Source organism: Marmota monax, unplaced genomic scaffold, assembly GCF_021218885.2.
Source record: "Marmota monax isolate L192 unplaced genomic scaffold, Marmota_monax_Labrador192_F-V1.1 WCK01_AAM20220418_F8-fsc00099, whole genome shotgun sequence".
Lineage (NCBI taxonomy): Eukaryota > Metazoa > Chordata > Mammalia > Rodentia > Sciuridae > Marmota > Marmota monax.
The window spans coordinates 2,183,009-2,210,371 of NW_026692126.1; the positions used below are offsets into that span (position 1 = coordinate 2,183,009).

The 27,363-nt window shown below is 52.1% G+C and overlaps 1 protein-coding gene across 2 annotated transcripts in view; it reads left to right on the forward strand.

The window, feature by feature from the left end:
* Nucleotides 1-27,231, forward strand: part of Syt2 (synaptotagmin 2) — a 111,402-nt gene extending 84,171 nt beyond the window's left edge. For both annotated transcript variants that reach the window (XM_058585856.1, XM_046463869.2), the window contains exons 2-9: nucleotides 12,387-12,581; nucleotides 13,464-13,630; nucleotides 15,061-15,180; nucleotides 15,606-15,773; nucleotides 16,074-16,241; nucleotides 17,925-18,042; nucleotides 18,981-19,114; nucleotides 21,199-27,231. In XM_058585856.1, the coding sequence (XP_058441839.1) occupies nucleotides 12,404-12,581; nucleotides 13,464-13,630; nucleotides 15,061-15,180; nucleotides 15,606-15,773; nucleotides 16,074-16,241; nucleotides 17,925-18,042; nucleotides 18,981-19,114; nucleotides 21,199-21,405 (1,260 nt within the window). In that variant the 5' untranslated portion in view covers nucleotides 12,387-12,403 and the 3' untranslated portion in view covers nucleotides 21,406-27,231. The remainder of the gene's footprint in view (nucleotides 1-12,386; nucleotides 12,582-13,463; nucleotides 13,631-15,060; nucleotides 15,181-15,605; nucleotides 15,774-16,073; nucleotides 16,242-17,924; nucleotides 18,043-18,980; nucleotides 19,115-21,198) is intronic.
* Nucleotides 27,232-27,363: the final 132 nt, after the last annotated feature.

Sequence of the window (27,363 nt, forward strand, 5' to 3'; positions counted from 1 at the left end):
AGCATCTTATTCTGAAGGAACTCACACCTGGGAGGTCACGGAGAGAGCCTAGCAGCGCTGGAGGACAGAATGAGGCTTCAGGACTCCCAACCTATTTAGGATGGGCCTAGGAGAAGCTGGGTAGAGTCCAGGGTAACCTCTGTGGGTGGAGGGAACATCCTGGGGATGTCCTTCCTGCTGCGGGTCTCCCAGCTTGGGGCAGGCTGGGCTATTCCTGGGTGAGCTGCACAAACCTCTTCATTGCTGGCTTTTGCCAGGCTGGGGACCCAGCTCCTAGGTCCTGCAGTAACAGGGATGGGGAGAAGGGACAGGCAGATAAATTTGAGGGATTCACAATTGAAGAAATACAGAAGAGCACACAGTGAAGTATTTGGCAGCCTCTCTTTTCCCAGTCCCTGCCCCAGAGGCAATGACAACAAATGTCATCGACTCCTGCGAGTCTTTCCCAGAGCTGTTCTATGGATGTGTAAGTGTGCATGTCCTTGTCCTCCACCCTGCATAAAGGTATCCTACTTACTCCTTTGTGCACTGACTCTTTGACTGACAGTCTCCCTGGGAGATCATTCCAGATCTAAACACAAAGGGGGATGGATGCTCAGGAGCGCTGGAGCCTTCTGTGACGCTTCTGCCTGCTAGACCTGCCGCGAGTGGCAGTGGGAGCATGTTCAAGGTCCCTTCACCCCTTCCACCTCTGGCCTAACTGTCCTTCCCTCCTATTCCACAGATTATTGTCCATCAAGTCCCCCTGTAGTCTAGATCCAGGCTTGCGCTCAGTGCCGAGCAGCTGAGCAGCTTCCCTACAGTGTTAGGGAAGGTGAAGCCTCCAGACACCTGCAGGGGGCTCATTACAAACATTCAAAATGAGCAGGGTGTGGTGACCCACGCCTGTAATCCAGCATCTCTGGAGACTGAGGCAGGAAGATCGAGGGTTCAAAGCCAGCCTCAGCAACAGCGAGGCACTAAGCAACTCAGTGAGACCCTGTCTCCAAAATAGAACTGGGGATGTGGCTCAGTGGTTGACTGCCCCTGAGTTCAATCCCTGGTACCAAAAAAACACAACAAACAAACAAAAAAGGTTCATAATGGGAGGGTTTCGGGAATGGCAGGCCTTGGCCTTTCCCAAGGCTCTCTCCCCCTGTGTCCCTCTCAGTCCCCACCTGGGCAGAGACCCAGCTCATGCCTGGGTTCTGCCTGGTCCTGCCCACCACCCCACCCAGCAGTCCTGGCCGGAGTGCCTTGGGGACTGACACAGGAATCCAGTGGCCATTCCTGATAGGTAGACGGCAGCCAGCAGGCCACGGGGGGCGGGGGCGGGGAGAGGAAGGCTCCTCCCTGCTTACCCCCCTCCTCCAGGTGCTGGAGCTCCCCCAATCTCACCCCTGGGAAACCGAGTGGGAAGACGGGAGACTTGGATACAGGCAAATGGAGGCTCCAATCTTTTCACCATCAGCCGAGTGACCTCGGGCAGATCACTTGCTCGGGCAGATCCCCGGGGAAATTCACCTTCTCTCCAAAATGGTGCTCATACCCGCGCCCTCTCCCAGCGGGATAATGGGCACATCCGCGTGCCCACTGAAGGAAGCTGCCGTTATCCAGCCTGGCGTTGCCCGTAGTTTCCTTGTGCTCGCCCAGATGCCACCTGGGGGAGGCGGGTGCAGGGCGTCCGCAGGGCCACGGGGCCTTTCACACTTCTTTTATTTCCAGCATCTGCTCTTGGACGTTGACCTCCTCCCCGTGTCTTTCCACAGTACTCAGAACCTCCTTTTCACAGTGGCCACCAGTCAGAGGAAAGCAGACTGCAGGCACGTGCCAGCCCTCTGCCTGGGGCTTGGGGTGGCCTGGCAGGAGAGCTGGGCGGTCTGTATCCTGACAAGACCCCGGGGCCTGAAGGCCAGGCTCCAGAGACCCTCCCCAGGCCCTCCCCCTGGGTGTCTGCTCTCTGTGGGGCCTTGCAGGCCCCTTCCTCCTCCGGCCCTGGCCCTGGTCCTGCAGGTGGTGGACTGCCCAGCCGGCCTCCCTCTGGGGCGGCTGTGGCCTTCTCTGCCTAATGGCACCATTTCATGCTTTCCTGCTTGGGTGATTCTGACCAGACAGAGGAGTCGGCTCTGTCCTGGGAGTCCCTGGAGCCCCGATCATTTATCATCCTCAGCCCTTCCAGCTGGCCGCCTCCTCAGGGCTGACGCTGCAAGCCCTGGGGGGAGACGGAGGAAGCCAGGGCTCCCTGAGGACTGGGCCTCTGCCCCATGCTGTTCCGTCCATCTCCCTGCTCAGCCATGGGATGGCAGGTTAAATGGAGGGGGGGTGGGGTGAGTCCTGGGGAGGAAGGAGGCTGCTGTGCGGCAGGGTAAAGAGTGCTGGATTCCAACTTGGATTCTGCCTCCAAAATGCCTGTGTGACCTCTGACAAGTTACTACACCCCTCTGAACCTCCTTTCTTCAAAGGAGTCTTGAGAACACATGCCAAGTCTCAGCATCTTTTCCCCCTTGGCTTCTAGAAGGATCTGTGAGGATGGAGAACACTTACTTTTTATACTTATCCAAAGAGAGAAGATGAAAGTCTATTTATTTATCTAATTTTTAAAAGAAATGCTTACATGCTGTAGAAAGGGCTGGTGGGTTCACAAGCATCCACACTGGCAGACGGATAAGAGGATGGAGCACAGGCATCATAGATATGAAACACCCCACCAATTCCTTATCCTACATTTTTTGAGCACCTACTAAGTGCTAGTCAAAAATCCTTGTATTTGTGAATCTTAAATTTTAGTGAAGGGAGATGGACAAATAGAATTGATACAATATATAGGGTGTGTCATCGGGGGTCCTGTAGACAGCAGTGAACCAGGAGGGGGGGCAGTGGGCAGCCGTGGTCCATGGTGGGTGACAGGTTTAAATGTGGTTATCACAGACGACCTCATGGAGCTGAGGAGGAGACCTGGATGGGAGGCTGTGGGGAAGGGTTTCAGGCAGAGGAAACAGCAGCGAATGCTGTACGGAGAGCCTGGGGTGGCTGGAAGGAGGAGGAGGGGTTCTCTAGGAGAGGAGTAAGGGCCCCAGCAGGCATGTGAAGGCCCTGAAGCCTATAACAAGGGAAATAAACTTTGAGGGAAATAAAAAGCTCCTGTGGGGTCTTTTTAAAAAAAATTATTTTAAAAACTTATGATAGTGGGATTCTTTATGCCATAGTCCAACGTGCACATAACATAATTTGATCAATCTCATTTCCCCGTATCTGCCGTGGTCTTATGTTTTAATCGTGGACTGAGGACAGCCTGGGAGGGCGAGAGGGACAGCAGGAGACCGGCCAGGAGCCTCACGCCCCCCCAGGTCCTGACAGGCACCCCCACCCTGAAGGGAGGGCTGGGGGGCAGTGGGGTGCCCAGGGAGCCGCCTTCCCTCTTCTTTGCCTCTGTCTGCTAGGGGTGCAGAGCTAAGGGACAGGGGCTACCAGGTCACATCAGAGAGAGAATCTGCTGGAGGAATTTTAGACTCGGAGCTACTGGAGTGTCTCCCAGTGGACGGCGGCCAAGGGCAGCGGTGGAAAGCTAAGCAGCCAGACTCTGTGCTAAGCAGCCAGACTCTGTGCTCTGGGCCGAGGCGGCTGCAGGCAGGCGTGTGATCTCCCCCAGGCGTCATCTCACTGGATCCAGCCTCCCCTCCAGGCCTTGGGAACCGAGCTGCACTTGACAGTTAAGAAGTCTGATGCTCCGAGAGGGAAGGAAACCACCCAAGGTCAAATGGTGGTGAGGGTGCATCGGACCCTCACAGCCCACGCCTGCAGCAAAGGGAGGGGGGTGGGTAGGTCTCACAGCTGGGCACAGCACCCCCCACTATGCCAGTTTGGGGATCTCCTGTGGGAACACGCACACTCACGCCCCAGGCCTCAGTTCCCTTCTATCCTGGGTGGGTGCCCCTGGGCTCAGCCTGGTGACTGTTGGAGCTTTGAAGACCTTGGGGATCCCCTGTGAAGGAGGCAGGGCAGGCTGGGGAGGTGGCTGCAGAGGGTGGTGCTGGGGTTCAGCCCCGGTGCTGCCCGGGCTCTGCCCTGTGGTGCTCAGCACCCAGGGAAACCCTGGAGCTGGAGGAGCTGATGGCGGCATTTCTCCGGGGCTGGCATCTTGTCAGCTGAGTGACATGAACAGAGCAGCCAAGGGAGTGCAGGGGATTGGGGGAAGGTCACAGAATGACAGTGGGAAATGAAGATAGGAGGGGCTCATGGTAGCCCCAAAGAGACTTCCACAGAAGAGCACGTGAGGCTGAGCCTGAGGCAGCAGGTGCAGAGGCTGAGACAGGGTCTGTTGGGGGAGGGGGTGAGTGATAGGGTACTATGGGGACAAGAAATGTACTTGAGAGCCAACCAGGCCAAGCAGGGCTCTTGGTTGAAGCGTGACGAGAAGCCATGGGTGGTTTCAGGTAAATCAGTCTGGCTGCAGGGTGGAGATGAGACTGAGCTTGGGAAGTGGAGGCTTCCAGATAGAGGCCCTTGTGGTACTCCAGGTGGAGGGGTAGGAGGTGGCTAGGTTTGGAAAACACTGAGTTGGGCTGTCCAGTCTGCACATGGCAGGATGTTGGGATGACCCCGCCTGGACAGGAAAAGTGACCCGAATGCCATGGATCTGAGCACCTGGTGCCATTTCCTGGAGGTCTGACTAAGGTGAGAGCAGAATCTATTCCACCTCTACCTGCCCTTTATCCAGGGTCACCTTTGTGAGCATCTCATGACTCTCTCTGGGCAGCTACAACCCCATGGTGTTTTTTAGAGAGGGGTTTAAAGGTGGTCCAGGCTCTGGGACCTGGAAAAGCCACCTGTCCACCTCCGCTGCTCTGTTAATGGACCCCCCCCCTTGGCAGCTGTAAGTCATTCCCCTCTGGGGGCATCTCCAGGAACGTGGCCTCATGTCTCATAAGAGCTCGGGGCTGAAAGCACTTCGTTGCTGGCTGTCTCTTCTCCTATCCCTTCCCCCTGGGTCGGGCTCCATAGTCTTCCTCACTCACTAAGCCAAAGTGCAAATTTCAAAACAGAAGTTTGTACGTGTAACCTCGCCCCCATCCTCCAGTCTTTCAAACATCTTCCTGGGGAAGGACAAAACTCCTGGAGGCATCCCAAAGGTACATGCCTGGTCTGGCCTGGCACATCCTGCTGGCCTTGTCGGGATCCATGCTCGCTCCAACCCAGCTTCTGCAGCCTTCTCCAGGCTGTGTGCTCGCCTCCCTCTTGTCACCCCTGGACCTTTGCATGTGCTGCCCCCTCCACCAGGGCTGCTCTTTTTCTGCCTCTTTACCTGGACACTTCCTGCTCTTCCTTTGGGTCGCAGCTCAATCCTCAGTTCCCCCAGGAAAGCACATTTGCTCCCCCAGACTAGGTTACACACCCCTCTCCTACCACCAGCTGCCTCTCCTTCCTGCCACTTCTGTTACAATTTCACATCCATATGTGTGCAAATATTTCACATCCCCCTTATGATAAGTTCCACAGGTCAGAACGGGACAAGTTCAACATGTATTTGAATGAATGAGTGAGTCTCTCTCGCATGTTCTCTCTAATCCAGCTCCTTGCTCTTTCCCAAGTCTGGGTCTGTTTCACTTCTGGTCTGTTGATCTGGCCTCCTACCGGCCTCGGTCACCAGCCTCCCCTCCCCACCCCACTGTGCAGCTAACTTCCCAAAGTCCTGTGTTTAGCAGGTCAGGGTCAGTCCTCTGCTCATGGACCTTCCCTTTCCTGGACCTCTAGAGCTCCGCAGATGCACCTTCCCCTCTGGGCACCTTGGTCTGCAGGGGGACCTGAACCCCAGGAGCCCCCGACCTCATCATTCCTGGCTCTTTTTGCCCCGGGGACTGTTTCCTCGTGGTCAGCTCTTGGAGAGAAGGTCCATATCGAATATGGACCTTGGGTTTCTCTACTGTGCTGAAGCCATTTTTAGACACCTCCTCCAACCTACATTTACTGGATGTCTGCCAGCCAAGGTCAAATGTGTTCTCGAAATTTTCAAAATGGCTCTGAAAAAATAGGTATCATTTTCTGCAATTGTTCTATAAGGAAATGAAGTTGTGGAAAGGGATTGGTGGGGCGTCACCTGAGCAGTAGTGTGTTCAGGGCACTCTCCTCAGCCTCCCCCAGCTGGTGCTGCCTCTGCCTGGGTATGGCAGGGAGCGGGGCTGGGGGACCGCAGGGGCCAAGCGATGGGGGGTGCGTGTGAGCGGTGGTGGGAGCTGGGTGCAGGATGAGGAGTAGGACTGCCAGGCACGGCGATGACAGTGTGGAATCCAGGGCAGATGGCCATGTGGGTCCAGTCTGAGTGGTGGTATCTCACAAGACCCAGAGCTACCGTCATGCTTCATGGAGAAAGACTGAAAATCTCCCTCGCCAGACAGGAACAAAGACAGATGTTCCTTCCCACGTTCCAGTCAACATAGGTTCTAGCCAGGACGGTTAAGATCATAAAGGATGACGTTAAACAGTGTCCATTTGCATGACTCTGTATTTGGAAAATCCTAAGGAATACACCCCCCAAACACACACACACACACACACACAATTAGAATAAATAAATGAGCTTATCAGTGTGGCAGGATACAAGATCAAGATACAAAAAACTATTGTATTTCTCTCTCTCTCTCTTTTTTTGTGTGTGTGGTACGGGATTAAGCCCAGGAACGTTCTACCACAGACTTACAACCAGCCATTTTTATTTTTTGAGACAGGGTCTCTCTAAGTTGCTGAGGTTGGCCTTGAACTTGCAGTCCTCCTGCCTCAGCCTCCCAAGTCACTGGGATTACACGTGTGTGCCACTGGGCCTATCAAGAACTTATTGTAGTTTTATACACAATGAACAACCTGAAAGTGAAATTCAGAAAACAATTCCAGAGCCAGGTACAGTGGGTGGTACCTGCCTGTCATTTCAGTGGGTCTGGAGAATGAGGCAGGAGGATTGCAAATTTGAGGTCAGCCTCATAACTTAGCCAGACTGTATCTCAAAATAAAAGGGCTGGAGATGAAGCTCAGTGGAAAAGTGTCCCTGGGTTCAAGGCCCAGTGCCAAAAAAAAAAAAAAAAAAAAAAAAGTAAAACGACACACACACATTCACAAGAGAACAATTTCAAGCTGAGGGTGTAACTCAGCAATAGCCCCTGCCTGGCTTATGTGAATTCTTAGGTTTCATCCCCAGCATCCCCAGTAAGTAAGTAAATGAAAGTAAAAAAAAAAAAATTCTATTTACACTAGAATAAAACACCTAAAATAAATATCACAAAATGGGCAAGATTTGTATGTTGAGAAGTAGGAAACAATGTTGAAGAAATTAAAGACCTAAATAAATGGAAAGACATTGTAAACTTTCATATATACACAATGGAACATTACTCAGTCTTAAAGAAGAATGAAATGATGGCATTTGCCGGTAAATGGATGGAGCTGGAGACTATCATGCTAAAAACAAAGAAAGCCAATCCCAAGGAACCAAAGACCTAATGTTTTCTCTGGTGTGTGGATGCTAATTCACAATAGGGGAGAGGCTAGGGAAGAATAGAGGTATTTTGGATTAGGCAGAGGGGAGTGAAGGGACGGGAAGAGGGAGTGGGGTTGGAAGGATAGTAGAATGAGTCAGACGGTATTACCCTCTGTGCACATAAGACTACACAACCTGTGTGATTCTACATCATGTACAGCCAGAAGAATGAGAAGTTATACTGCATTTGTGTGTGATATGTCAAAGTGCATTCTACTGTCCTGTATAACTAATTAGAACAAATAAAAATCAAAACAGAAAAAAGATGGCAATAATCCCTCCATTGATCTACAGAGTCAACACAATCCCTACCAAAATCCCAGAGAGTTATCTTATATAAATAAATAAGCTGATCCTGAAAATCCTATGGAAATGCTAGGGGCCTAGAATAGTAAAACAATCTTATAAAAAGAATAAAGTTGAAAGAGTCACACCACCAGATTTCAAAACAGTTTCAACATAGTATGTTACATGGCATAAGGAGAGACAGGCAGATCAATGCAACCGAGTTGGGAGTCCAGGAAATGAACCATCGCATTTATGGTTGGCTTGTATTTTACAAGGGTACTAAGATAATTCAGTGGGGAAAGAATGTCTTTTCAATAAATAGTACTGTGTCAAATGAATTTGGACCCTTTCCTTTTTTTTTAAATATACTAGGGATTGAACACAGGGGCACCTAATCACCCTGGCCCTTTTTATTTTTTATTTTGAGGAGGGTCTCACTAAGTTGCTTAGGGCCTCACAAAGTTGCTAAGGCTGGCTTTGAACTCACGATCCTCCTGCCTCAGACTCCCGAGCCTCTGGGATTACAGGCGTGCACCCCTGTGCCTGGGATCCTGGGATAACCCCTTTCTTTATACTATGCACAAGAAATGACTCAAATTGAACTACAGATCTTAATGTAAAACTATAAAACTCCTGTAAGAGAACATAGGAGTAAATCTCGGTGACCTGGGGTTATGTGATTGTTTCTTAGATACAACACCAAAACCATAAGCAACAAAAGAAATACACTGGACATCATCAAAAATCATATATGTGATAACCCTCTTGGTCCCCTGCAGGGTGGGTGTGCTGCTGGCTCCTGACGCAGCGTGGGCAGGGGCTGGGAATCGGTTAAACTGGAACCTCCCCCGCCCACCCTCTACCATCTGACAAGGAACGGGTATCCAGAATATGTAAAGAACTCTTACAACTCAATAATAAAAAGACAAACACTCAATTAAAAAATTGGCAGAGGGCTTGAGTAGGCATTTCTCCAAAGAAAACAATCAAATGGCTAATAAGCACATAAAAAGATGTTCAGCATCATTAGTCATCAGGGAAATGCAAATCAAAGCCACAATGAGATACAGCTTCATCCCTCACTAAGAAGGCTGTAAACAAAAGGCATGACACGTATTGTCCTGGATATGGTGAACGTGGAACCCTCATCCGTTGCTGAAAAGAACATCAATTCCTTGCAGCCACCTTGCAAGATAGTTGGCTAATTCCTCAAAATGTCAAACGCAGTAACCACACGACCCAGCAGTCTCAGTCCTCGGTGTATATCTAAGAGACAGGGAAATACACGTCCACACTAAAACTCACACGTGGATGTTCATAGCAGGACTGATGATAACCCCGAAGTGGAACTAACCCAGAGGTCCTTAAATGGATGAAGAGATAAACAGAAATGTGTCCTGTTTATACAATAGAGTGTTATTTGGCAATAATAGAAATAAAGAACTGATATACACTACACCATGGTGAACCCCGAAAACATCATACTAAATGAAAGAAGCCAGTCCCAAAGGCTGCATGTGTTAGGAATCCATTTATCTATCTATCATCTATTTATTTACTTATTTTTGGATACCGAGGATTGAGCTCCTTGGCTCACTGAGCCAAATCCTTGGCCCCCTTTTACATTTTATTTAGAGACAGGGTCTCACTAAACTGCTTAGAGCCTCTCTAAGTGGCTGAGGCTGACTTTGAACTCTCAATCCTCCTGTCTCAGCCTCCCCAAACGCTGGGATTACAGGTGTGCGCCACTGCGCCTGGCTTAGGAATCCATTTATATGAAATGTTTAGAAAAGGCAAATCTATGGAGATGGAAAGATGGGTGGTGGCGAGAGCTGGGGGGAGAGTGTGCGTGGGGAGTAGCAGTTGGTGGGCGTGGGGTTTCCTTTGGGGGAGGGGAAATGTCCTAAAATTATCTCATAGCTGTAGTTCCACAACTCTGTGACCACCCTGAAACCACTGAATACTTTAAATGAGTAAATTATATGGTGGATGAATTATAAATTTGGGAGAGCTGTTTTTTTTTTTTTAAAGGTCCTGGACAGTTGGGCAGGCTGTGGGCATACCTGGCTCTCATTTTTCTCTGGTGATGGGCTGACTGCAGTTCTCAGAGAACCTGAGGGGCCTGCCAGCCCGAGAGCAGGTCCAGGGGGCCCTAAAAGACAGAACTTTGAACCCCTAAAACTCTCCCTCAGAACTCAGCGCAGTGGAGAATTGACCCGACCAGAACAGTCTCACATTTTTCCTTTAAAATTCTCCTGCTGCCAGGCACGTGGTGGTCACCTGTAGTCCCAGCGACTCGGGAGGCTGAGGCAGGAGGATTGCAAATTCAAGGTCAGCCTCAGCAACTTAGCAAGGTCCTAAGCAACTTAGTGAGACCCTGTCTCAAAATAAAAATTAAAAAAAAGGGTTGGGGGTGTGGTTCAGTGGTTAAGCACTCCTGGATTCTATCCCAGGTACAGAATAAATGAAATAAAATAAAATAAAACTCTGTGTGCATCCTGCTCTGTAATTGCATGCTTGTTTTTGTAATTCCATGTGTATTTCCATGCTTGTTTTAATTTCAAATATATTGTAAATTTTTGGAGTCCAGTGTGGTGGTTCACACCCGTAATCAATCCCAGTGACTCGAGAGGCTGAGGCAGAAGGATCACAAGTTCACGGCCAACTTAGACCTTCCACAACTTAGTGAGATCCTGTCTCAAAAAATAAAAAGGACAGGGAATATAGCCCAGTGGTAAAGTGCCCCTGAGTTCAATCCTCAGCCAAAAACAAATGGTAAATTGTCATTAGGTGAAACGGATGCTGTTCATTCTTATGAGCTGGTCTGCCTCTGTGTCTACACTGCTGGATTTCCTGGGGTGCAGCAGCCAAAGGACACCTCCTTGGAACCCATGGTGTGCTTGGTGTGGAGGGAGGAGGCACATACCCACTCAGTCGTGAGAAGCAAAAATACTATTTGGGCACACGATTGGGGGTGAGGCAGAAACTCAAGAATATAACCTCAACCAGGCATGGTGGCATGCACCGGTAATCCCAGCAACTCAGGAGGCTGAGGCAGGAGGATTGCAAGTTTGAGGCCAGTCTCTGCAAACTAACAAGGCCCTGTCTCAAAACTAAAAATAAAAAATCCAGGTGGTGAGTGGTATAGCATATATGTGTGTGTGTGTGTGTGTGTGTGTGTGTTATATTGAACCTGGGGCCTTGCACATGCTAGGCAAGAGCCCAACCAATAAGTTACATACTCAGCCACATAGTAATATTTTTGCTAGCAAACAGTTGGAAACTATCTAGATGTCCACACATTTTGACATTGACTAATCAATTACTGTACAGTGGGATATAATTTAGCTATTTAATGAAAATAGGGATAAAGTCAAAGGTTTCTGATAATATTTCAGGTAAAAAACAAAAGGCAGCCCACCAAATTATATATAGCGTGGTCTCAACAAGTCAAACAGCCAGAAAAATATAGTGGCATGAAATATACTGAATGCTCACCTTAGCTCTCTGGATGGTGGAAACGTGGCCTCTCCTTCCTCCTTTGCTCCTTCTTTCCCTCCCCTTCCTTCCTCTCCCCTCTTCTCTCTCCTTCATCCCCCAATTTTGCCTCCATCCCAGATTTTCTGCAGTCATCTTGGGTCACATTTATTATTAGTGAATCCAGTTCTTGCAGGTGGAGGAGGGGCATAGCGAGGGATGGAGATGCAGTCATGGGGGAAGAGGTGGGTGCTGGGGGAGACCGAGAGGGAGGGAAAGAGGGCTGAAGAGAGAGGCCTAGAGGACAGGGGAGGAGACGGAGCCGGAGCCGGGCAGTGAGTAGGAGTGTTGTGCGTGAGCCTTGTTTGGACAGGCAAAGAATCAAGGTAAAGTGACTGTCATGGAAGTCAGAGAGGACAGAAGCTGAAAGAGACCTCCCTGAAAACCTTACCCCTTCCTAGGCTTGCTGCGGGGTTAGATTTAAGTGAATCTGGGAAAGAGATTAGATTTCTAGGTTTTGGAGTCAGACAAAGCTGTCAGAGAGCTGACTTGTTCAGCTGAATTACTTTGGGAAGATTTCCTAACCTCTCTGAACCTCTGTTTCCCCATCTGGTAAGTGGGAACAATAATACTTTGGTTGTTTAGATTAAACGAGGTCATACATGGAGAGTACTTTGCGCAGCTCCTGAATATACATGTACTGACATGATGGCTATTGTGTTTTTGCACAGGTGTTAACGTTATGCAGAACATCTTTGAACTCTAAAGGGATTGCCATTAATAGTTTTTGGATTTTTTCTGCATTTTTCTTCGTGCATTATCGTTGTGCGTAGTGGTGGGATTTGTGGTTACATATTCATACGTGCACACAGTATGACGGGGTAACTTGGCCAATATCGTTCCCAGTATTCCCTCTTCCCTCCCCTCCTCCCTCCCCTGGTCCTCTCCACTCTGCTGACCTCCCTTTGACTTTCATGAGACCCCCCACCTTCCCTTTCCTTGTCCTCTCTAACGTCCACACAAGCTCTTAAGACAGCTTTCTCTGGTCCTTTGGGCAGAGCTTTCTGCATCGGGGTCTCTGGATGCTCACCCTGCCCTCTTCCCCTCTCATCCCCAGCTGTCCCCTCTGCCACCATGAGGAACATCTTCAAGAGGAACCAGGCGCCCATTGTGGCTCCTGCCACCACTACTGCCCCGATGCCAGTCGGCCCTGCAGACAACTCCACGGGGAGCGGGGGTGCAGGGGAGAGCCAGGAGGACATGTTCGCCAAGCTGAAGGACAAGTTCTTCAACGAGATCAACAAGATCCCCTGTGAGTGGCCCTGGGGGCTGAGAGGGGACTGTGGGCGGGGCCTGTGGTCAGGGCAGAGCTGGCAGGCGGGGGCGCCCTGGGATGGGTTTGCTTCCTGAAACGTGGGTCTCAGCCTGGATTCTCTGCAGAACCCCTTTAGGAAGGGGAACTATGGTCTTGAACTAATGGGGTGACCAAGGAGATTAGTTTAGGTGCCTCAACTCCCAGCAAGGGGAAAATATTTTACAACTTAAAACATTATTTTAAAAGGAAAAATTTGGTAGAAATCATAGTTTTCGGTAGTATAGTAAAACCACTTCATTTTGAAATATGGAAAATAAAAGCCCTGCTGCTTTCTGAACTCTGGCCAAGGCTGTGTGCACAGGCCCAGTTTCTGGGGGGGTGGCCACACTGGTGAGACCCGGTGCTTCAGGACCACGGAGAGCAGCCCACCCCCACCGGGAACACCTGACCTTGCAAAGCCCAGGTTTCCTGGTGGCCAGAACCTTAAAGAGCCTCTGTCCCTGAGTCAGCCCTCTCCACACTAGTGGTGGGGCCAAGGGACTCTTCCTGCACACGGGTGTGATAAGGACAGTCCATCTGCTCCAGCGTGAGCTTCTCCGAGGATCAAAGTAGACACACTCCTGTTAATGGAGCCGAGCTGGTGTTCTTCTGAGCAGCACCCGACACTCTCTCCTCCACCAGAGCCGCAGGCTGGGGAAGAGCGGGCATTGCTGGACAGTTGCCCGAGCACCGCAACTCTGCAAACCACGCATGGACACGTGGCTTGGGAAAGGGACAGCGCAGGTGTTGGCGTGGGGGTCACGGGCTCTGTTTTGCCAGTGCTGCGGGGTCCGGGCCGCGAGGCCCAGCGTGCTGACCGGGGCTCTTCTCTGTGGGCAGTGCCTCCCTGGGCTCTGATCGCCATCGCCGTGGTCGCGGGCCTCCTGCTCCTCACCTGCTGCTTCTGCATCTGCAAGAAATGCTGCTGCAAGAAGAAGAAGAACAAGAAGGAGAAGGGCAAAGGCATGAAGAACGCCATGAACATGAAGGACATGAAGGGGGGCCAGGTAGGCGAGGATGGCCGGGCGTCTGCAGGCCGCCACAGGGTGGCTCCGGGGCTGCCACGGCTAAGCTGGCTCATGCTGCAGACTCCACGGGGCTCTGTGGGCTGCATCTAGGGTAACCTCATCCACCGTCTGCTAGTGGCAAGGGGAGCTTACCCAGGTGACAGCATGAGCTCATCCCTGAGAAGGAAAGGGAGAGAACCAGGCCCCCATCCCAGGCAGCCACTGGAACAGAGAAGGGCAAGAGAGACCCCTCCATCACCAGGAGGACACTGCGGGTGACCCTGTGTTTTCCCGCCAGGACAGACTGAAGGACAGCAGGTGCCTGTTTGGAGGCATCTAGCTGGGCTGGGCCGGGGTGAGGAGTTGAATGAGCTGGGAAAAAGGTCTTCAGGCACCAGGTCAGGGGCGAATGGAATCATGACTCATCAGAATAATTGTTATTTATTTTTTAGTACTAGGAATTGAACCCAGGGCCACTTTACCACTGGGTCACACCCCCCAGCTCTTTTTCTGTGTCTCCCTGAGTTGCTTAGTGCCTCACTAAGTTGCTGAGGCTGACTTTGAACTCACGATCCTCCTGCCTCAGCCTCCTGAGTCGCTGGGATTACAGGCGTGCACAGTGCATCATAATAATTTAATTTAACACTGTCTTTTGGTGTTGGTCAGCCTCAAAAGGTCCCTTAATATGCCAAAGCCTCAAATTTACAGAGGCCCCTGTGTGCATCACGGTCCCCATGTCTTCATCGGGGGTGACGGGGTGGCATCTCTCACTCAAGGAACCAGGATGGAGGTTGAAAGGATGAGGCAGCCTCAAGAATTTGACAAGAAGTCATCGTGGTCTTGAGTGCTTATGTGCACGTGTGTACACAGGCCAGAAGAAGCCTGCAGTGTGTGTGTGTGTGTCTAAGAGTGACCTGGGCCTAGTCGTCCTGAGCTCACCTTGTGGCGGTGACATCAGGGGCTGGCTTGAGCCACAGGCTTTTCTCTGACATCACTTTCTCTCCTCTCTTCCCTCCTCTGTGGACGTGCCCTGCTCCTGTTGGCCTGGGATGCCCTGCTGGTATGTCTTGCCCAGGATGGGGAGGGGGGGTCCCAGCTGGGGAAAGTGTGGGGGGATGTTCTTGTGACGGAAGTGAGTCCCCTGCCTCCAGAAGCAAGCTCTACCACATGGCAGAGCACCTGGCCACCTGGTACTGTGCTCCTGGAGGGGAGAGAGCCACCGAGCCCAGAGCCTGGCTTCCCAATGCAGGGCTGGGCTCTGCCCAGGCTGCCTGTGGGCTGGGGTGCAGCGGCGTCTACGCCACCTTCCCTCGTGGCCCCACTCAGCTCTGGCTCAGGGTCTGGCACAGAGGGGCCAGGTTCCCATCACCTGCTGGGCCAAGCTGCTCTCTTCTCTCCTTTTAACCATTTCCCCACCCTCAGGTCCCCAGGATGACGATGACAATGAGACAGGCCTGACCGAGGGGGAAGGCGAAGGGGAGGAGGAGAAGGAGCCGGAGAACCTGGGCAAACTGCAGTTTTCCTTGGACTATGATTTTCAGGCTAACCAGGTGGGTGGGGCTGGCGGGGACAGGCGAGGCGGGGCTTGGTTCTTGGGGCAGAACAGGGATAGACACAATTATTCTAGAGGTTGAGGACATTGTCCCTCTCCATGGAGTGGGCAAATTGGAAGCCACAGGGGGTGTATTCCTGGGTGTCAACCCTGGCATGGCCACCATCTGATCTGGGGAGGTTCCAGGGGGACTCTGCTATTAACCTGCCCACCAAGCTCAGGTAAAGCAACTCATCTCTCAACTTCAGGTTCTCCAAACATCATTCCAAATTTCTGGGATGGAGATGGAGACCAGTCTGCCCTCCAGCAGGGGCCTGGCCTGCTCTCCAGCTGCCCCCGCTGGGAGGGACGGGCAGGGCCAGGACTGGGGCGGGACCTGGTCTGGGGCAGCAGGCACTCAGGCCCTTCCCTCTCTCTCCACAGCTCACGGTGGGCGTTCTGCAGGCTGCTGAGCTACCTGCCCTGGACATGGGCGGCACCTCAGACCCTTACGTCAAAGTCTTCCTTCTTCCAGACAAGAAGAAGAAATATGAGACCAAAGTCCATCGGAAGACCCTGAACCCTGCCTTCAATGAGACCTTTACCTTCAAGGTGAGGAGGACAGGAGAATGGCTAAGCCCGCTCCCTGCCTCTGAGTTCTGCAGACCTTTCCCTGGTGCTTAGCCATGGCTGGGGCCCTGGGACCAGCTCAATTCAACAGTGGCAGGCCAGGTGTAGGCTACATGGAGTCCCTGTAGACCTCTGTGGAGGATGGGGCTCCCTCCTACTGTTCCCTCAGGCCCCCATCTCCTCTCTGTCTCTGAGCACTGCTGGGAGCCCCGAGGGATGGCTGGAGCAGGGGTTCAGGCACCTGCCCACAGCCTCGCCTTCTGATCCCCTTGTGCCCGACAGGTGCCATACCAGGAGCTTGGGGGCAAAACCCTGGTGATGGCCATCTACGACTTTGACCGCTTCTCCAAACATGACATCATTGGAGAGGTAAAGGTGCCCATGAACACCGTGGACCTTGGCCAGCCCATCGAGGAGTGGAGAGACCTGCAGGGCGGAGAGAAGGAGGAGGTGAGAGTGGGAGTAGGCCGGGCCCAGAGGAAGGAAATGCCACTGCTGGCCTGGGCTCTCTCCCCTGGCTCGCTCAGCATGATGGGAACAGGGTGGATGGCGAGTCAGGCCTCCAGGGTCAGGGTCCAGCTCCACATGCCTGGCTGTTGACTCTGGGCAAGTTGCTGAGACTCTCTGGGTGTGGACTCTCTCCTTTAGACTCCAAGGTGAAGATCAACTATCCGTGTAAAGCGCCTGGTATTGTCCACCCAAATAAGGAAGTCATTATTACTGTTTCTCCTAGATTCTGCTGTCACTTAGGGCCAGGGACCATTGACTGCCTCAGTTTACCCACCAGGAAGGTTCATATTTACTCTAAAGTTTTCTCAGCACGGAAGCTTGTCCTTCAAACAACTGCTAGGACACTTCCTTCAGTCACCACATATTCACTAAGCATTGACCGGGTGCCCAAACCCCCATTTTAGCAGAGACCTTAGGAATCAGGAACCCCAGTCCTCATCCGGGCCTCAATGCCAGAGTGCTGTGTGACTCTGAGGAAACCATCTCCCTCTGAGAATCTCCATTTCTCATGGGTCGCAAAGAATCCTTGCCTGTCTACACACACGGCAGTGCCAGTAACAAAAGAAGAAGAAGGAAGAGGAGGAAGAGGAGGAGAAGCAGGAGTGGGGGGAGGAGAGGAGGAGGAAGAGGGAGGAGGGGGGAGGAGGATGGGGGAGGAGGAGTGCCACAGTCTGGCTGGGCACAAATGCCGCAGTCTGGCTGAGCACACAATCACGAGCCACCACACAGCTTGTAGATTCAAACAGCAACTCTTTATTCCCGAACTCACACCGGCCGTCTACAATCACGTTCTGGGGAAATCCACGTTCTCTTCCCAAATCCACCTCCACTGGGCTTCTGTCTCTCAAAAAATACTATCTGAATCCCGTGAGAACTCAAGGGGAACTCAGGCAGCAGGATACGCCCTATTCCCAGCAGGAATAATCTTAAACCTGGAACGCCCTAAACCCGATTATCCTAAACCGGGAACACCCTAATCCGCCCTGGTCCTTGAGCAAGGTCACCTACATTCAATGTCACTGCAAAATGTCCTATTTCCACGAGTCCTTCCACTAAGCAACATGGGGTACGCTGGCAAGGAAATTGTCATACCTACTTGGCTAATGGCTCCCAGCAGAGGAGGGGGGGAGGAAGGGGGAGGAGGAGGAGGAGGAGGAGGAGGAGGAGGAGGAGGAGGAGGAAAAGTGCTTTGCATAAACATGCATAAACCACTCTGCAAGGGGAACGGTTGGCCAGGGGAGATGGCTCGGGAGGAGACTTCTGAGATATGCAGTCTTCAGTTCCCCTGAGATTGAACACTTGACCTCACATCTGCTCCTGCCCTTCCCACCTGGCTTGGGCCTGGGGAAGGGGCTGAGCACTTCCCACACCTGCCCAGGTCTGCTTGGTCCCACTGCCCCAGCTTCCACTCACCCGTCGGCCTCCTCAGGTCGCAGCTGTGAACTGCAGCAGGAGACCCTGAGATCAGACACTGAAGGGCCTTCTCAACCATCACAGCTGTGGGGACTGGGGACTTAGGGAGGTGGCAACATGGATGTGCTAGTGTTTACAAGATGGGGTCAGCCATGCTAGCGACAGTGGGATGGCTGAGGTGACCTGAGTCCCACTTCTTTCCCTGGACAGCCAGAGAAGCTGGGCGACATCTGCACCTCCCTACGCTACGTGCCCACGGCCGGGAAGCTCACTGTCTGCATCCTGGAGGCCAAGAACCTCAAGAAGATGGACGTGGGTGGCCTTTCAGGTACATGCAGAGCTTCTGGCTGCCATTGGGTGGCACCAGTGAGCCAGTCACAGCCCAGAACCCCAGGAGATTGCACACTCGGGCAAGGAGGAGGAGGTCTTTCCTGTCCTGGGTCCTGGGTGTCCCCCTTCAGAGCAGGGGAGCTCTGACCCCCTGTCTGAGGTGTCTTCCCAGTGCTCCCCGGCCATGCCCTGTGGGCTACAGAGGATCAGAGAGATTTCAATGAGTTGTGACAGGATTTTGCTTCTCCCAGGGAAGTTTAGGAAGTGGATGAGGCCTACCCAAAGTGGGCCTTTCCATCAGGCCCACTTTGTGTCCACTGGGGACACTTCCAGGAGAGGCTGTAGGCTCTGCTGGCTCTCCCCTGGCAAGGGACTCCATACATACATGGCGGATGCTGAGTTTTAGACTTACCTGGTAAGAAATGGGGCCGACACCTGAATCACCAGGTGTAGCCCCCTGTCTCTGCCGTGCTGTCCCAGAGAATCAGCCTGTGCTGGACTCAGTCACTGAGCCAGTACGTGACTTTTGGTGGGTTATTTCCCTTCTTCAGTCTTACTTTCTCATCTGCAAGTTTGGGAAGATGGGCTTGGGCAGGATCAGGACTAGGCAGAGGTGCCCCTGCCTAGCACAGTCATCACCAGCTGAGCCCCATACTCTCTCACAAGGCCTAACTTAGAAGCAGAAATTTCCTCAATGCGATGCTCCAGGAAGCCACAAGCAACCAGTCAGAACTGGTCCTTGAGGTGAAACCTACTGCCATCCTTGAGGATCCTCTGTGTCTTTTGGGTTTCCTGTTCTGTGCCTCAGGGCTTTCTGAGGGCCTGGTCTCAGCTGGGTGGAGACTCCCACCCCCATCCTCCATGGAGGCCCTGGGTACCTGGGAGGGTGGACGTGGGCTAAGGGAGCCTTTTGGGTTGGCATTCTCCCCGCCACAGACCCCTATGTGAAGATCCACCTGATGCAGAACGGCAAGAGGCTCAAGAAGAAGAAGACAACGGTGAAGAAGAAGACCCTGAACCCCTACTTTAACGAGTCCTTCAGCTTTGAGATCCCCTTTGAGCAGATCCAGGTGCGTGAGCCTGAAGGACCTTAGGCGCAGAGCTGGGCCAGGAGGCAAATGAGTATGGGCAGGTGGAGGGCAGGGGACTCACCCAGGAGTTTCCTCCAACCATGGAGGGGTGTCACTCTGGTGGGGGAATGCCACGTGGGGGCTCTTCCCCAGGGTCTCCCTTTTGGAGGAGATGAACATAAAGTAATTAAAAACATTCTACAGATGGCTCCTTTAGAATTTGGAAGGACACGGTTGTACATATGGGCCAGGGGGTGACACCAGTGAGACTGGAAGTGACTAAGTAGGAAATAGTCTCTTTCCCTTCCATCCTCCCTTGGTCATCCCTGCCCCCATGTTCCCTGCTTCCTAAGTCTGCTCCCATCTTCCCCTCTAACCTCTTCCTCCCTCCTCTTCCCCCCCCCCACTTTTCCTTTTCTTTCCCTCCCTTCCTCCTTCCCTCCCTTCTGTCCCACCAGAAAGTGCTGTACATGGTGGAGATGAGGTTTGTTTTTCTCCACTTCTGGGTGGGACTGGGATCTGGACTTGGTAAGATGGGAGACACAGACCCTTCTGGGCTGGAAGTCAGATGCAGGGGCTTGCAGGGGGGCGGTTCTCTTCAGGGGAGCTGTCCTTTCCCCTCTTCTCCCTCTTTGAAGGGCAAGAGTGCCAAGGGGCTCTTCAGAGTTGAAGTTGTCCGGTTTGAGGTGTCCATGATGTCATTTACGGAATCTTCAGGGGAATAGATGTGATCCCAAGAGGAATCTTCACAATGAAAAGCTTCAGATGTGAACTATCCTGGCTCAAGCATCTCAAATCCACAAGTCCAAAGCCAACATAATGGTCTTCTCCCTCCCTGATCCCATCCAAACCTGCTTTGCTAAATTCTGTTTTCAATGAATGACCCTACATCTTCCCAGTGGCCCATGTCAGAGGCCTGAGCTTCATCTGAGACCCCAGTCCTTTTTCTTTTCCCATTTACTCAACATATTTCCTGAGCATTTCCTAAGTGCCAGGCACTTGCTAGTGGCTGGGGAAATAAGTGTGTAGAAGACACTGACCTGGTGTCAAGGCCCTCATAGTGGGAAGGGCCCAGAAAACACCGTGGGATGGTGGCTTCAGTGTGCCTAAGATTCAGGGGAGGCTTTGCAAAGAAAGCTTTGCCCTAAGGGATGAGCCTGAGTTGGTAGGGAGGGGGGAGAAAGGCATTGACTGTCCCCTCAACAAGTCCAAATGATCACCAAGTCCTCTTGATTCTCTCCTCTAAATACCTCTCTGGTCTGGCCCTGACTTCCCATCCCCACTGTCCTGGTTCACATTCACTAATACACCCCTGCAGACCCCTAGCAGTGGGTGCTCCTGCAATCAGGTCCATTCCTCCCACCTCGGGGCCAGGTTCTCCTAACAGATCCATGCCACCCCTTCTCTTATGTCTTCAGGAGCTGCCTACTGTTTATCTGACTGATAGATAAAGTGAAAACTCCTTAGCTGACCTCACTTCCTGTCCAGCTGACCTCACTTCCTGCCCAGCTGACCTCACTTCCTGTGTCTCAATCTATACTTCAGTGAATCTGAACTTCTGTTTCTCAGTTACCAGTGCACTCTCCTGTCTCTGTTCCCTCTCTGAGGCTAATCTTCTTTTCTGGAACTCTCTTTCCTCTTTTCTGCCGTCTGTGAAGCCCTTCCTGTATTGACCCAAGCAGGACTGTCATTTCCTCTGAGTTTCCCTTGTACCTGGTGTTCCCCTCTCTAGCATAACCTTTATTACTTTGTGGGGCAATTTTTTGATTATGTGCATGTTGATGTCATTAGAAGTAAAATTCATCTTTTCCTTCTCCCATCCCCTCTGCAAGTACTGACAGTGCCTGGAGCATTTTTTGTGGTGCACAAAATGCTGTTGGTAGCAACACAGGTTGTCCCCACAGGTGTGGCCTTTGCCTCCATGTAAATTCAGTCTTATTGGGAGCCCGAGATGGAAGGCAGTAAGGAGCCCAGGGAGGCCTTTCTTCCCAATTGTTTGGAGTAAATGTTGATGGAGGGAAATTTGGACTTGGAATTCCATGTCTTCACTTTCCAACGTCCTCCCTCTTTGGCTTCCCTTGCAGAAAGTCCAGGTGGTGGTCACTGTGCTGGACTATGACAAGCTGGGCAAGAATGAAGCCATCGGCAAGATCTTTGTGGGCAGCAACGCCACGGGCACAGAGCTGCGACACTGGTCTGACATGCTGGCCAACCCCCGGAGGCCCATCGCCCAGTGGCACTCACTGAAGCCGGAGGAGGAGGTGGACGCACTTCTGGGCAAGAATAAGTAGATGGCCGAGGCTGGGACCCCGTGCCCTTGATGGACACTGACAAGATCCAGAGCTATCAATACCTCAGTTATGCGACCTTAGAGGTTTTCTTCATCGTTTGTGGTTGTGTCCTTGTTTTTCCTTCCTTTTCTCTTTTTCAAGACCAACTTTCCTTTGATGGCTGTGTGAGGAGAGTCCCCTAAGAGGTGGAAGAGAAGCCTGGCTCTGTTCGTCGTCCCAGGAGCTGCGGTCGCTGCATGCCCTGCCGGTTCCCCCTCACTCTCTCAAAGCTTTGTTCAAGCCTCACCCTGGGTGAGGCCCTCTCCTGGCGGGAAGTTGCAGCGCTTCCTGGTTTTTGTGCGTTCTGGACCAACAACATGGCAGCACATCTTGCTTTGCAACAGCCAAGGCAACACAGTAGCCAACGTGTGTGTGTGTGTGTGAGTGTGTGGGTGTCTGAGTATTTTTCTTCATTCCTGGGATGAGCCATAGACAGTGATCCTCTGTGGGAAGAGAAGGCTCTTCATGGACATGAGGAGATGAAGAAAGTCCACTGTCTGAGTGGAACATGGTCTACCAGATGGCGGAGAAGGCTCAGAATCCCAGTCAGAGGCTGGAAGCCCTCATACTCTTCTGGGTGGACATTTGGGAGGCAGCAAGATGTGGGCACTGGATGTGTCCAGAACTAGGACCAGACCCCTGATGCCGTCACAGACTTCCTCCTGTCAATCATGTTTCCCCAGAAGTGGGGTTTCTGGGACATTCATGGAAATGAACTATCCCTAGATTGGTTAGACTCTTCACAGGGACCGTCAGTCCCAGGATCTCACTCTTGCTGACAATGAACATTGAACTATGAAGCAACAGAAGTCCTGTTACCCTGAAAGACCAAGCTTAAGCTCCTGGATCTTTGCCCCAACTAGTGGGAAACACACTTTCTCCCTTTCCAGAGTCTCAGCAGCACGGTTCATGGGCCCTTGTTCTCCATGATGCTTTTGCTTCTGTTTGTCTTTGCATCTAAGTGGACCAACACTGTCTGAAGACGTGTTATCTGTACAGAGCCAGAGAACGTTAAAAGGAAGGCTTAAATGTGCTTAGTTTCCCTGAGGTCCAGGTAAGAAGGGGGTGGTTAGAAGGGAAGGATGATGGGCAGATGCTGGAGATTTTCTGAGACGGTACAGAGGGGAGCAGTGGGATTCCTTCCATTCCTATTCCTTGCTCCCTGGGCCCTCTGCTTTCCATGCTTGGCTTATGGATTGCTAGAGCGGCCCAGCGAGACGTGCGAGGAGGCCCCAGCCTTCCATTCATCAGAGAGACTTTTCTCGGTGAATGTCAAGATGTGAATGCCATTCATTTGAAATGGGTGGAGACCAACCAGTGTTTCATCAATTTTATTTTATTTTGTGGTGCTGGGGATCACACCCAGGGCCTCCTGCATGCTAGGCAAGCACTTAAGCTATATTCCCAGCCTTGTGCCAGGTTTTCTACCCCATGCCCAGTTGTGTCCCATACCTGTTCACCTTTTGTCCCTAGCATTGATAAAAAGCCATATATATGTTAGTCAGATTTGCACTGAGTTCCCTTCCAAAACTTCAGCATGGCCAAGAGAGTCAGGCCCCCATGTGGCTAGAGGCCAGCCCTCCTTGTCTCCCTTCCTCTAATCTCTCTCTTCCCTCCTTAAAGCTCTCAGGCTCTTGGTATTTCCCTACCAGAGAAAAATCACATCTTCTCCAGGAGGCTGGGGATCACTCTCTTTCCCAGTAAAAAATGGCAGAATTTTCCTTCTGCCCCATTTGAGCCACTTCAGCTTCCTGTAGGTACCTGACACAGGTAGATGGTGATGGAGTGAATCAGGCTTTGAGGCCCCAGCACAGAGAAGGTGCAGAGTATCTTTTTATTCAAAAAAGTGGGGGGAGGAAGGAATTTGGTTTTGCTTGGCTTTGTTTTTTTTTTTTGGTTGAAGCAGGGAGTGAGAGGACACTTACAGCAGAAACAGACCGGGAAGCAGGACTTGGCTTGCCTCTCTCAGAGTCCCTTCCCTTCCTACCAGTGGCCCTTGGTACATGGGAAGTTATGCATTTTATACTCCGTGTGTGTGTGTGTGTGTGTGTGTGTGTGTGTGTGTGAACAATGAGAAGGTAGCACTCTGATAAGGATTATGAGCAGTGGTCCTTGGGACCAGAGTTGTGGTCATGGTAGAAAACTGTAGGACAATAGGGTGCCTTCAGAATCAAGGTGGCCACAGAGTACCAGAGTCTTGGTGTGGACATCAGAAGTCACTGGACTCTTCTTCCCTCCCCAGAGCTGAGGCATTTTGGTGCTTTCTCAGGGTCCTTCCTCACTTACGTCCCCGCGAACCTCATTCATGGAAACCCCCTGTCAATCTCACCCCCTTGACCTTCCTTCTTCTGCCTTCTCCCAATCCACTTCCTACCACCTGGGATTCTTCTCTGCCCATGAGCTTCATTTAACCCTTCTAGCGCCTAAGATCTACCACTTCCCAAACAGAGAAGGAAAGGAAACCTCTGGTGTTTCGTGTGTGCCTGGGCCTGGAGATAGAGGCTGGACAGTTCCTATTCAGAGCCCACCTTAAGCGGAGCCTGGAGGGGACAGGCTGCTGAGGCTTCTACTGGTAGCACGGTGGGTGCTGGGAGCGTGTCCTCCCTCAGGTCCCAGCTGGTCCTGATGAGCTCCCAGAATGGGAGGGGAAGTCCACAAGCAGGTGGGACATGCTAATGCTGGACAGTTTCTATAGCTGACAGCTGAGGAAGCCTAACCACAGAGCATCCTTCTAAACCCCGACTGCTGTATGGATTTATTCCTGGGGATGTCAGGGTCCTGGAGTGTGAGAGCTAATCAGGACAGAGTTAGGTGTCTGACTAGTGAGGGGTTCAGGATGCTTCTGGGGCTATGAGTTTTCATTCCAAAGTCTGTTCCAGAGAGAGGAAAGTACTTAGTTGAGAGCAGCATTTTTACAGAGGGACTGAAACTATGAAAATCCAAACTCAGAGCCACTCAGAAACTAGGACGAGGGCTAAGGCTGCTTTCTCCCTGAATCATCTATGTAGAAGGAAAACCAACTCTGCCAAAGCTACGGGCAGATTTTTTAGAGTTTGGAAGCAGAAGCTGAGGCCTGGGAGAGGCTGAGCAGGTGCTCGGGGTGAAGGAGAAACCACGGTCCTGGAGCTTCTTGGCTGGAGGTTGGATGACAGGGATCAGGCCACAGTTTCAGGTCCTGGTCTTCTTTCTAATCAAGAAACCATACATAGCGTGTGTCTCTGCAGAATCAGATTTGGGTGATTTTGCTGGCCCCAGGCTTCAGGGAGAGAAGAGGGGTGGCTGCAGGGTCTCTCATAAACTGGCTTCTATGTGATGGGGTGAGGGAAGGGTGGGTAGGAGACAGCAGAGGCTCTCCCTGGCTGCGGAAGCAAGAGATTCCTTGTTCCTTTAATGTTCTAGGCTATTCTTTGAGTCTTCAGTTCTGATCTCACCCAGCCCTGTAGAGAGAGCCTGTCCCACCTCAAGAGGAAGAGATGGAGCCAGTGACTGCCCTCTTACCCTCTGCCTTCACCCTTTCCCTCCTCAGGCTCGTTGGGGCCTTTCATCAGAGCCATGGGTGGTGGCAGGCAGGGAGCCCTAGGTCCTTATCCTTGTGGCACAGAGTCCCGTGATATACAGTGCCAGATTTGGAAAGTAAAAATATAGGATGGTCGAATTCAGAATTTCAGATAAACAATACAATTTTAAGGATGTCGTAGGCAATATTTGGGACACACTATACTTAAAAATGGTTCATCGTTTATCTGAAATTCAAATTTAACTGGCCATCCTGTACTGTGTCTGACAACCCTACCCTATGACCACATCCCTCCTCTCCTGCTCAGTCCCAGGGGGCCAGAGGTTGGTCACCACGGATTTGACCTAACCTGTTTTTTGAAATGCAATATTGAGAAGGGGACACTGTGACTTGAAGATACATGAATATACTTTATTTTTTAAGCGACAACAAAAGCACCTTTTGAAGCCATTTGAGCCTCATCCAACCCCTGCCATATGCATTTAGTTATATATTAAAAGAAGATAGTTATCTATAAACATACGAACAGAATCTTGTTGAGTCAAGATGCATGTCTATAAACTTCTGTAAATAGCCGCATGGCAATGCTGAGAGTCCCCTCGGTCCCCCAACCTCAGGCCTATTTTACAGAACTGGTCAAGGCTGCTCCTTCTCTTTTCTGTTGTGTGACGTCTTTGTCCCCAGCTCCACACCCGCCCTTCCCCAGTGGGAATCCCATAATGGGAGCTGTCAGGGGATGGGAACGGGTTTCCAGCCCTGGTGCTGGCCCTGTTGGAGAAGATGCTGGAGGACACCATGGCCCCGAAGGCCCCCCGTCTGCGGTGCATCTATGGGCAGGGCCAAGGCACGCCGTGTCCCACCTGCTGTCTGGTGTCCACTGTTTCTGTGTTCTGTGTCCGTGTGTGGCGTGGCTCCTTTCCTCCCGCTGTCTAAATAACTGAAAAGCCATAAAGGGGGCCTTCTGCTGGAGACTGCCCTCCGCCCTCCCAGGAGCCCCCATGTCCCTCCGACTGGCTCCCCACAGAACACTTGTGAAGGGCTCACTTGTTGTCCTCCCCTCCTGCTTCCTCAGCCCCGTGTCATGAGGATGGACGGTGGCCAGGGCTTCTGGTGGGGCCTTGGGAGGTGTCCCTGGCTGGCTGTGGTCTGATGGCTCCACTCCATCTCCACCCTGATGGTGCATGGTGGGACGCCACAGTTCTGCTACTTTCCTGGGGGCCCTGCAGAGTCAACCCAGAGTTTCAGGAGCCGCCAGTCAGCAGCTCAGTCTGTGGTCGGGTTTCCATTTACGACCTGGGTCCTCAACCAGCCTGGCCTACTTGCCACTGAGGTGTCAGGGTCCATAGAGGGTAATGGAGGAGGAACTCGTGGGGGGAAACCTAGGGCTGGTAGTGGGTTAGGCTTTATCCCCATCTTCCTTCTGCAGTCTGAGAGAGAGCACCCCAATAGTGTGGTGGCCCTAGGGCTGCCAGGCTCCTCCAGAAGTGGTGGGTAGGTGCCGTGGTTATGGATAGCTTAGAGGACCCTTGGCAGAACAGGTGTGTTCTGGGCTCTGGCCTTCACGCTGGCTCCCCCAGTCCCCGCCAGGCACAGCAAGCAGTAGGGACCCAAAGCCTTCCAAGGTCCCTGGTTGAAGTGCAGTCCCCAGCCTGCAGCCCCAGGCCCCCAGAGCACAGGAGGGCGGTGATGCATGCGAGTAACCCAGGAAGCCTCGGGCTGAGAAGAGCTTGAGGAGAATCAGGCGGGTTGTGTTAGACAAGGCCAGAGGTGGCAGAGTGAGCCTTGCCAGTTACAAACCACAGCACCCGGGCACACAAAAATCCCAGGGCCAGCTCTCTTGGTCCCTCCCATTTTCCACAGACACGGAAATTGAGGCAAGATTGGAGGGAGGGTCTGTGGTGAGGGGGCAGCCTCCGTGAGGGGGGCAAGGGAGCTTCCGCTGTGCCTCCCTTAGCAACCCAGATTTTAGGGGGTCCTCTTTAGAGAAGCATGACCAGTATGCCCTGACCCTGCTCATCTAAGGACTTGATTGGTTGCTTTCTAAAAACCCTGGGGCCTGAAAAGTTGAAAACTAGGCCCAGTTCACCCTGGACCATCTTGCCCCACCAGGAGCCCTCCTGTCCACACACGTGCAGCCCTCGCCACCCGCCCCCGCTTGGCAATGCCCTCCACCCCCTCATGTGGACTCTGTTGTTCTTGTCTGATCTCTTGTCAAATTGTTATTTTGTAATGAGCTGCGTCTCCTTATTAAAGAAATGAGTTGAAAGAAACCCGGGGGTGGGGGGTGTCTGTAGTTGTTTCTACCGGCCATGGTGAGGGTGGGGGAGGCAGGAGCTGCCCCTGTGCATGTCAGCACTGTGCATGAGGGTGACCAGCTGCGTCTGAGGCTCTGGCCTCTAGTC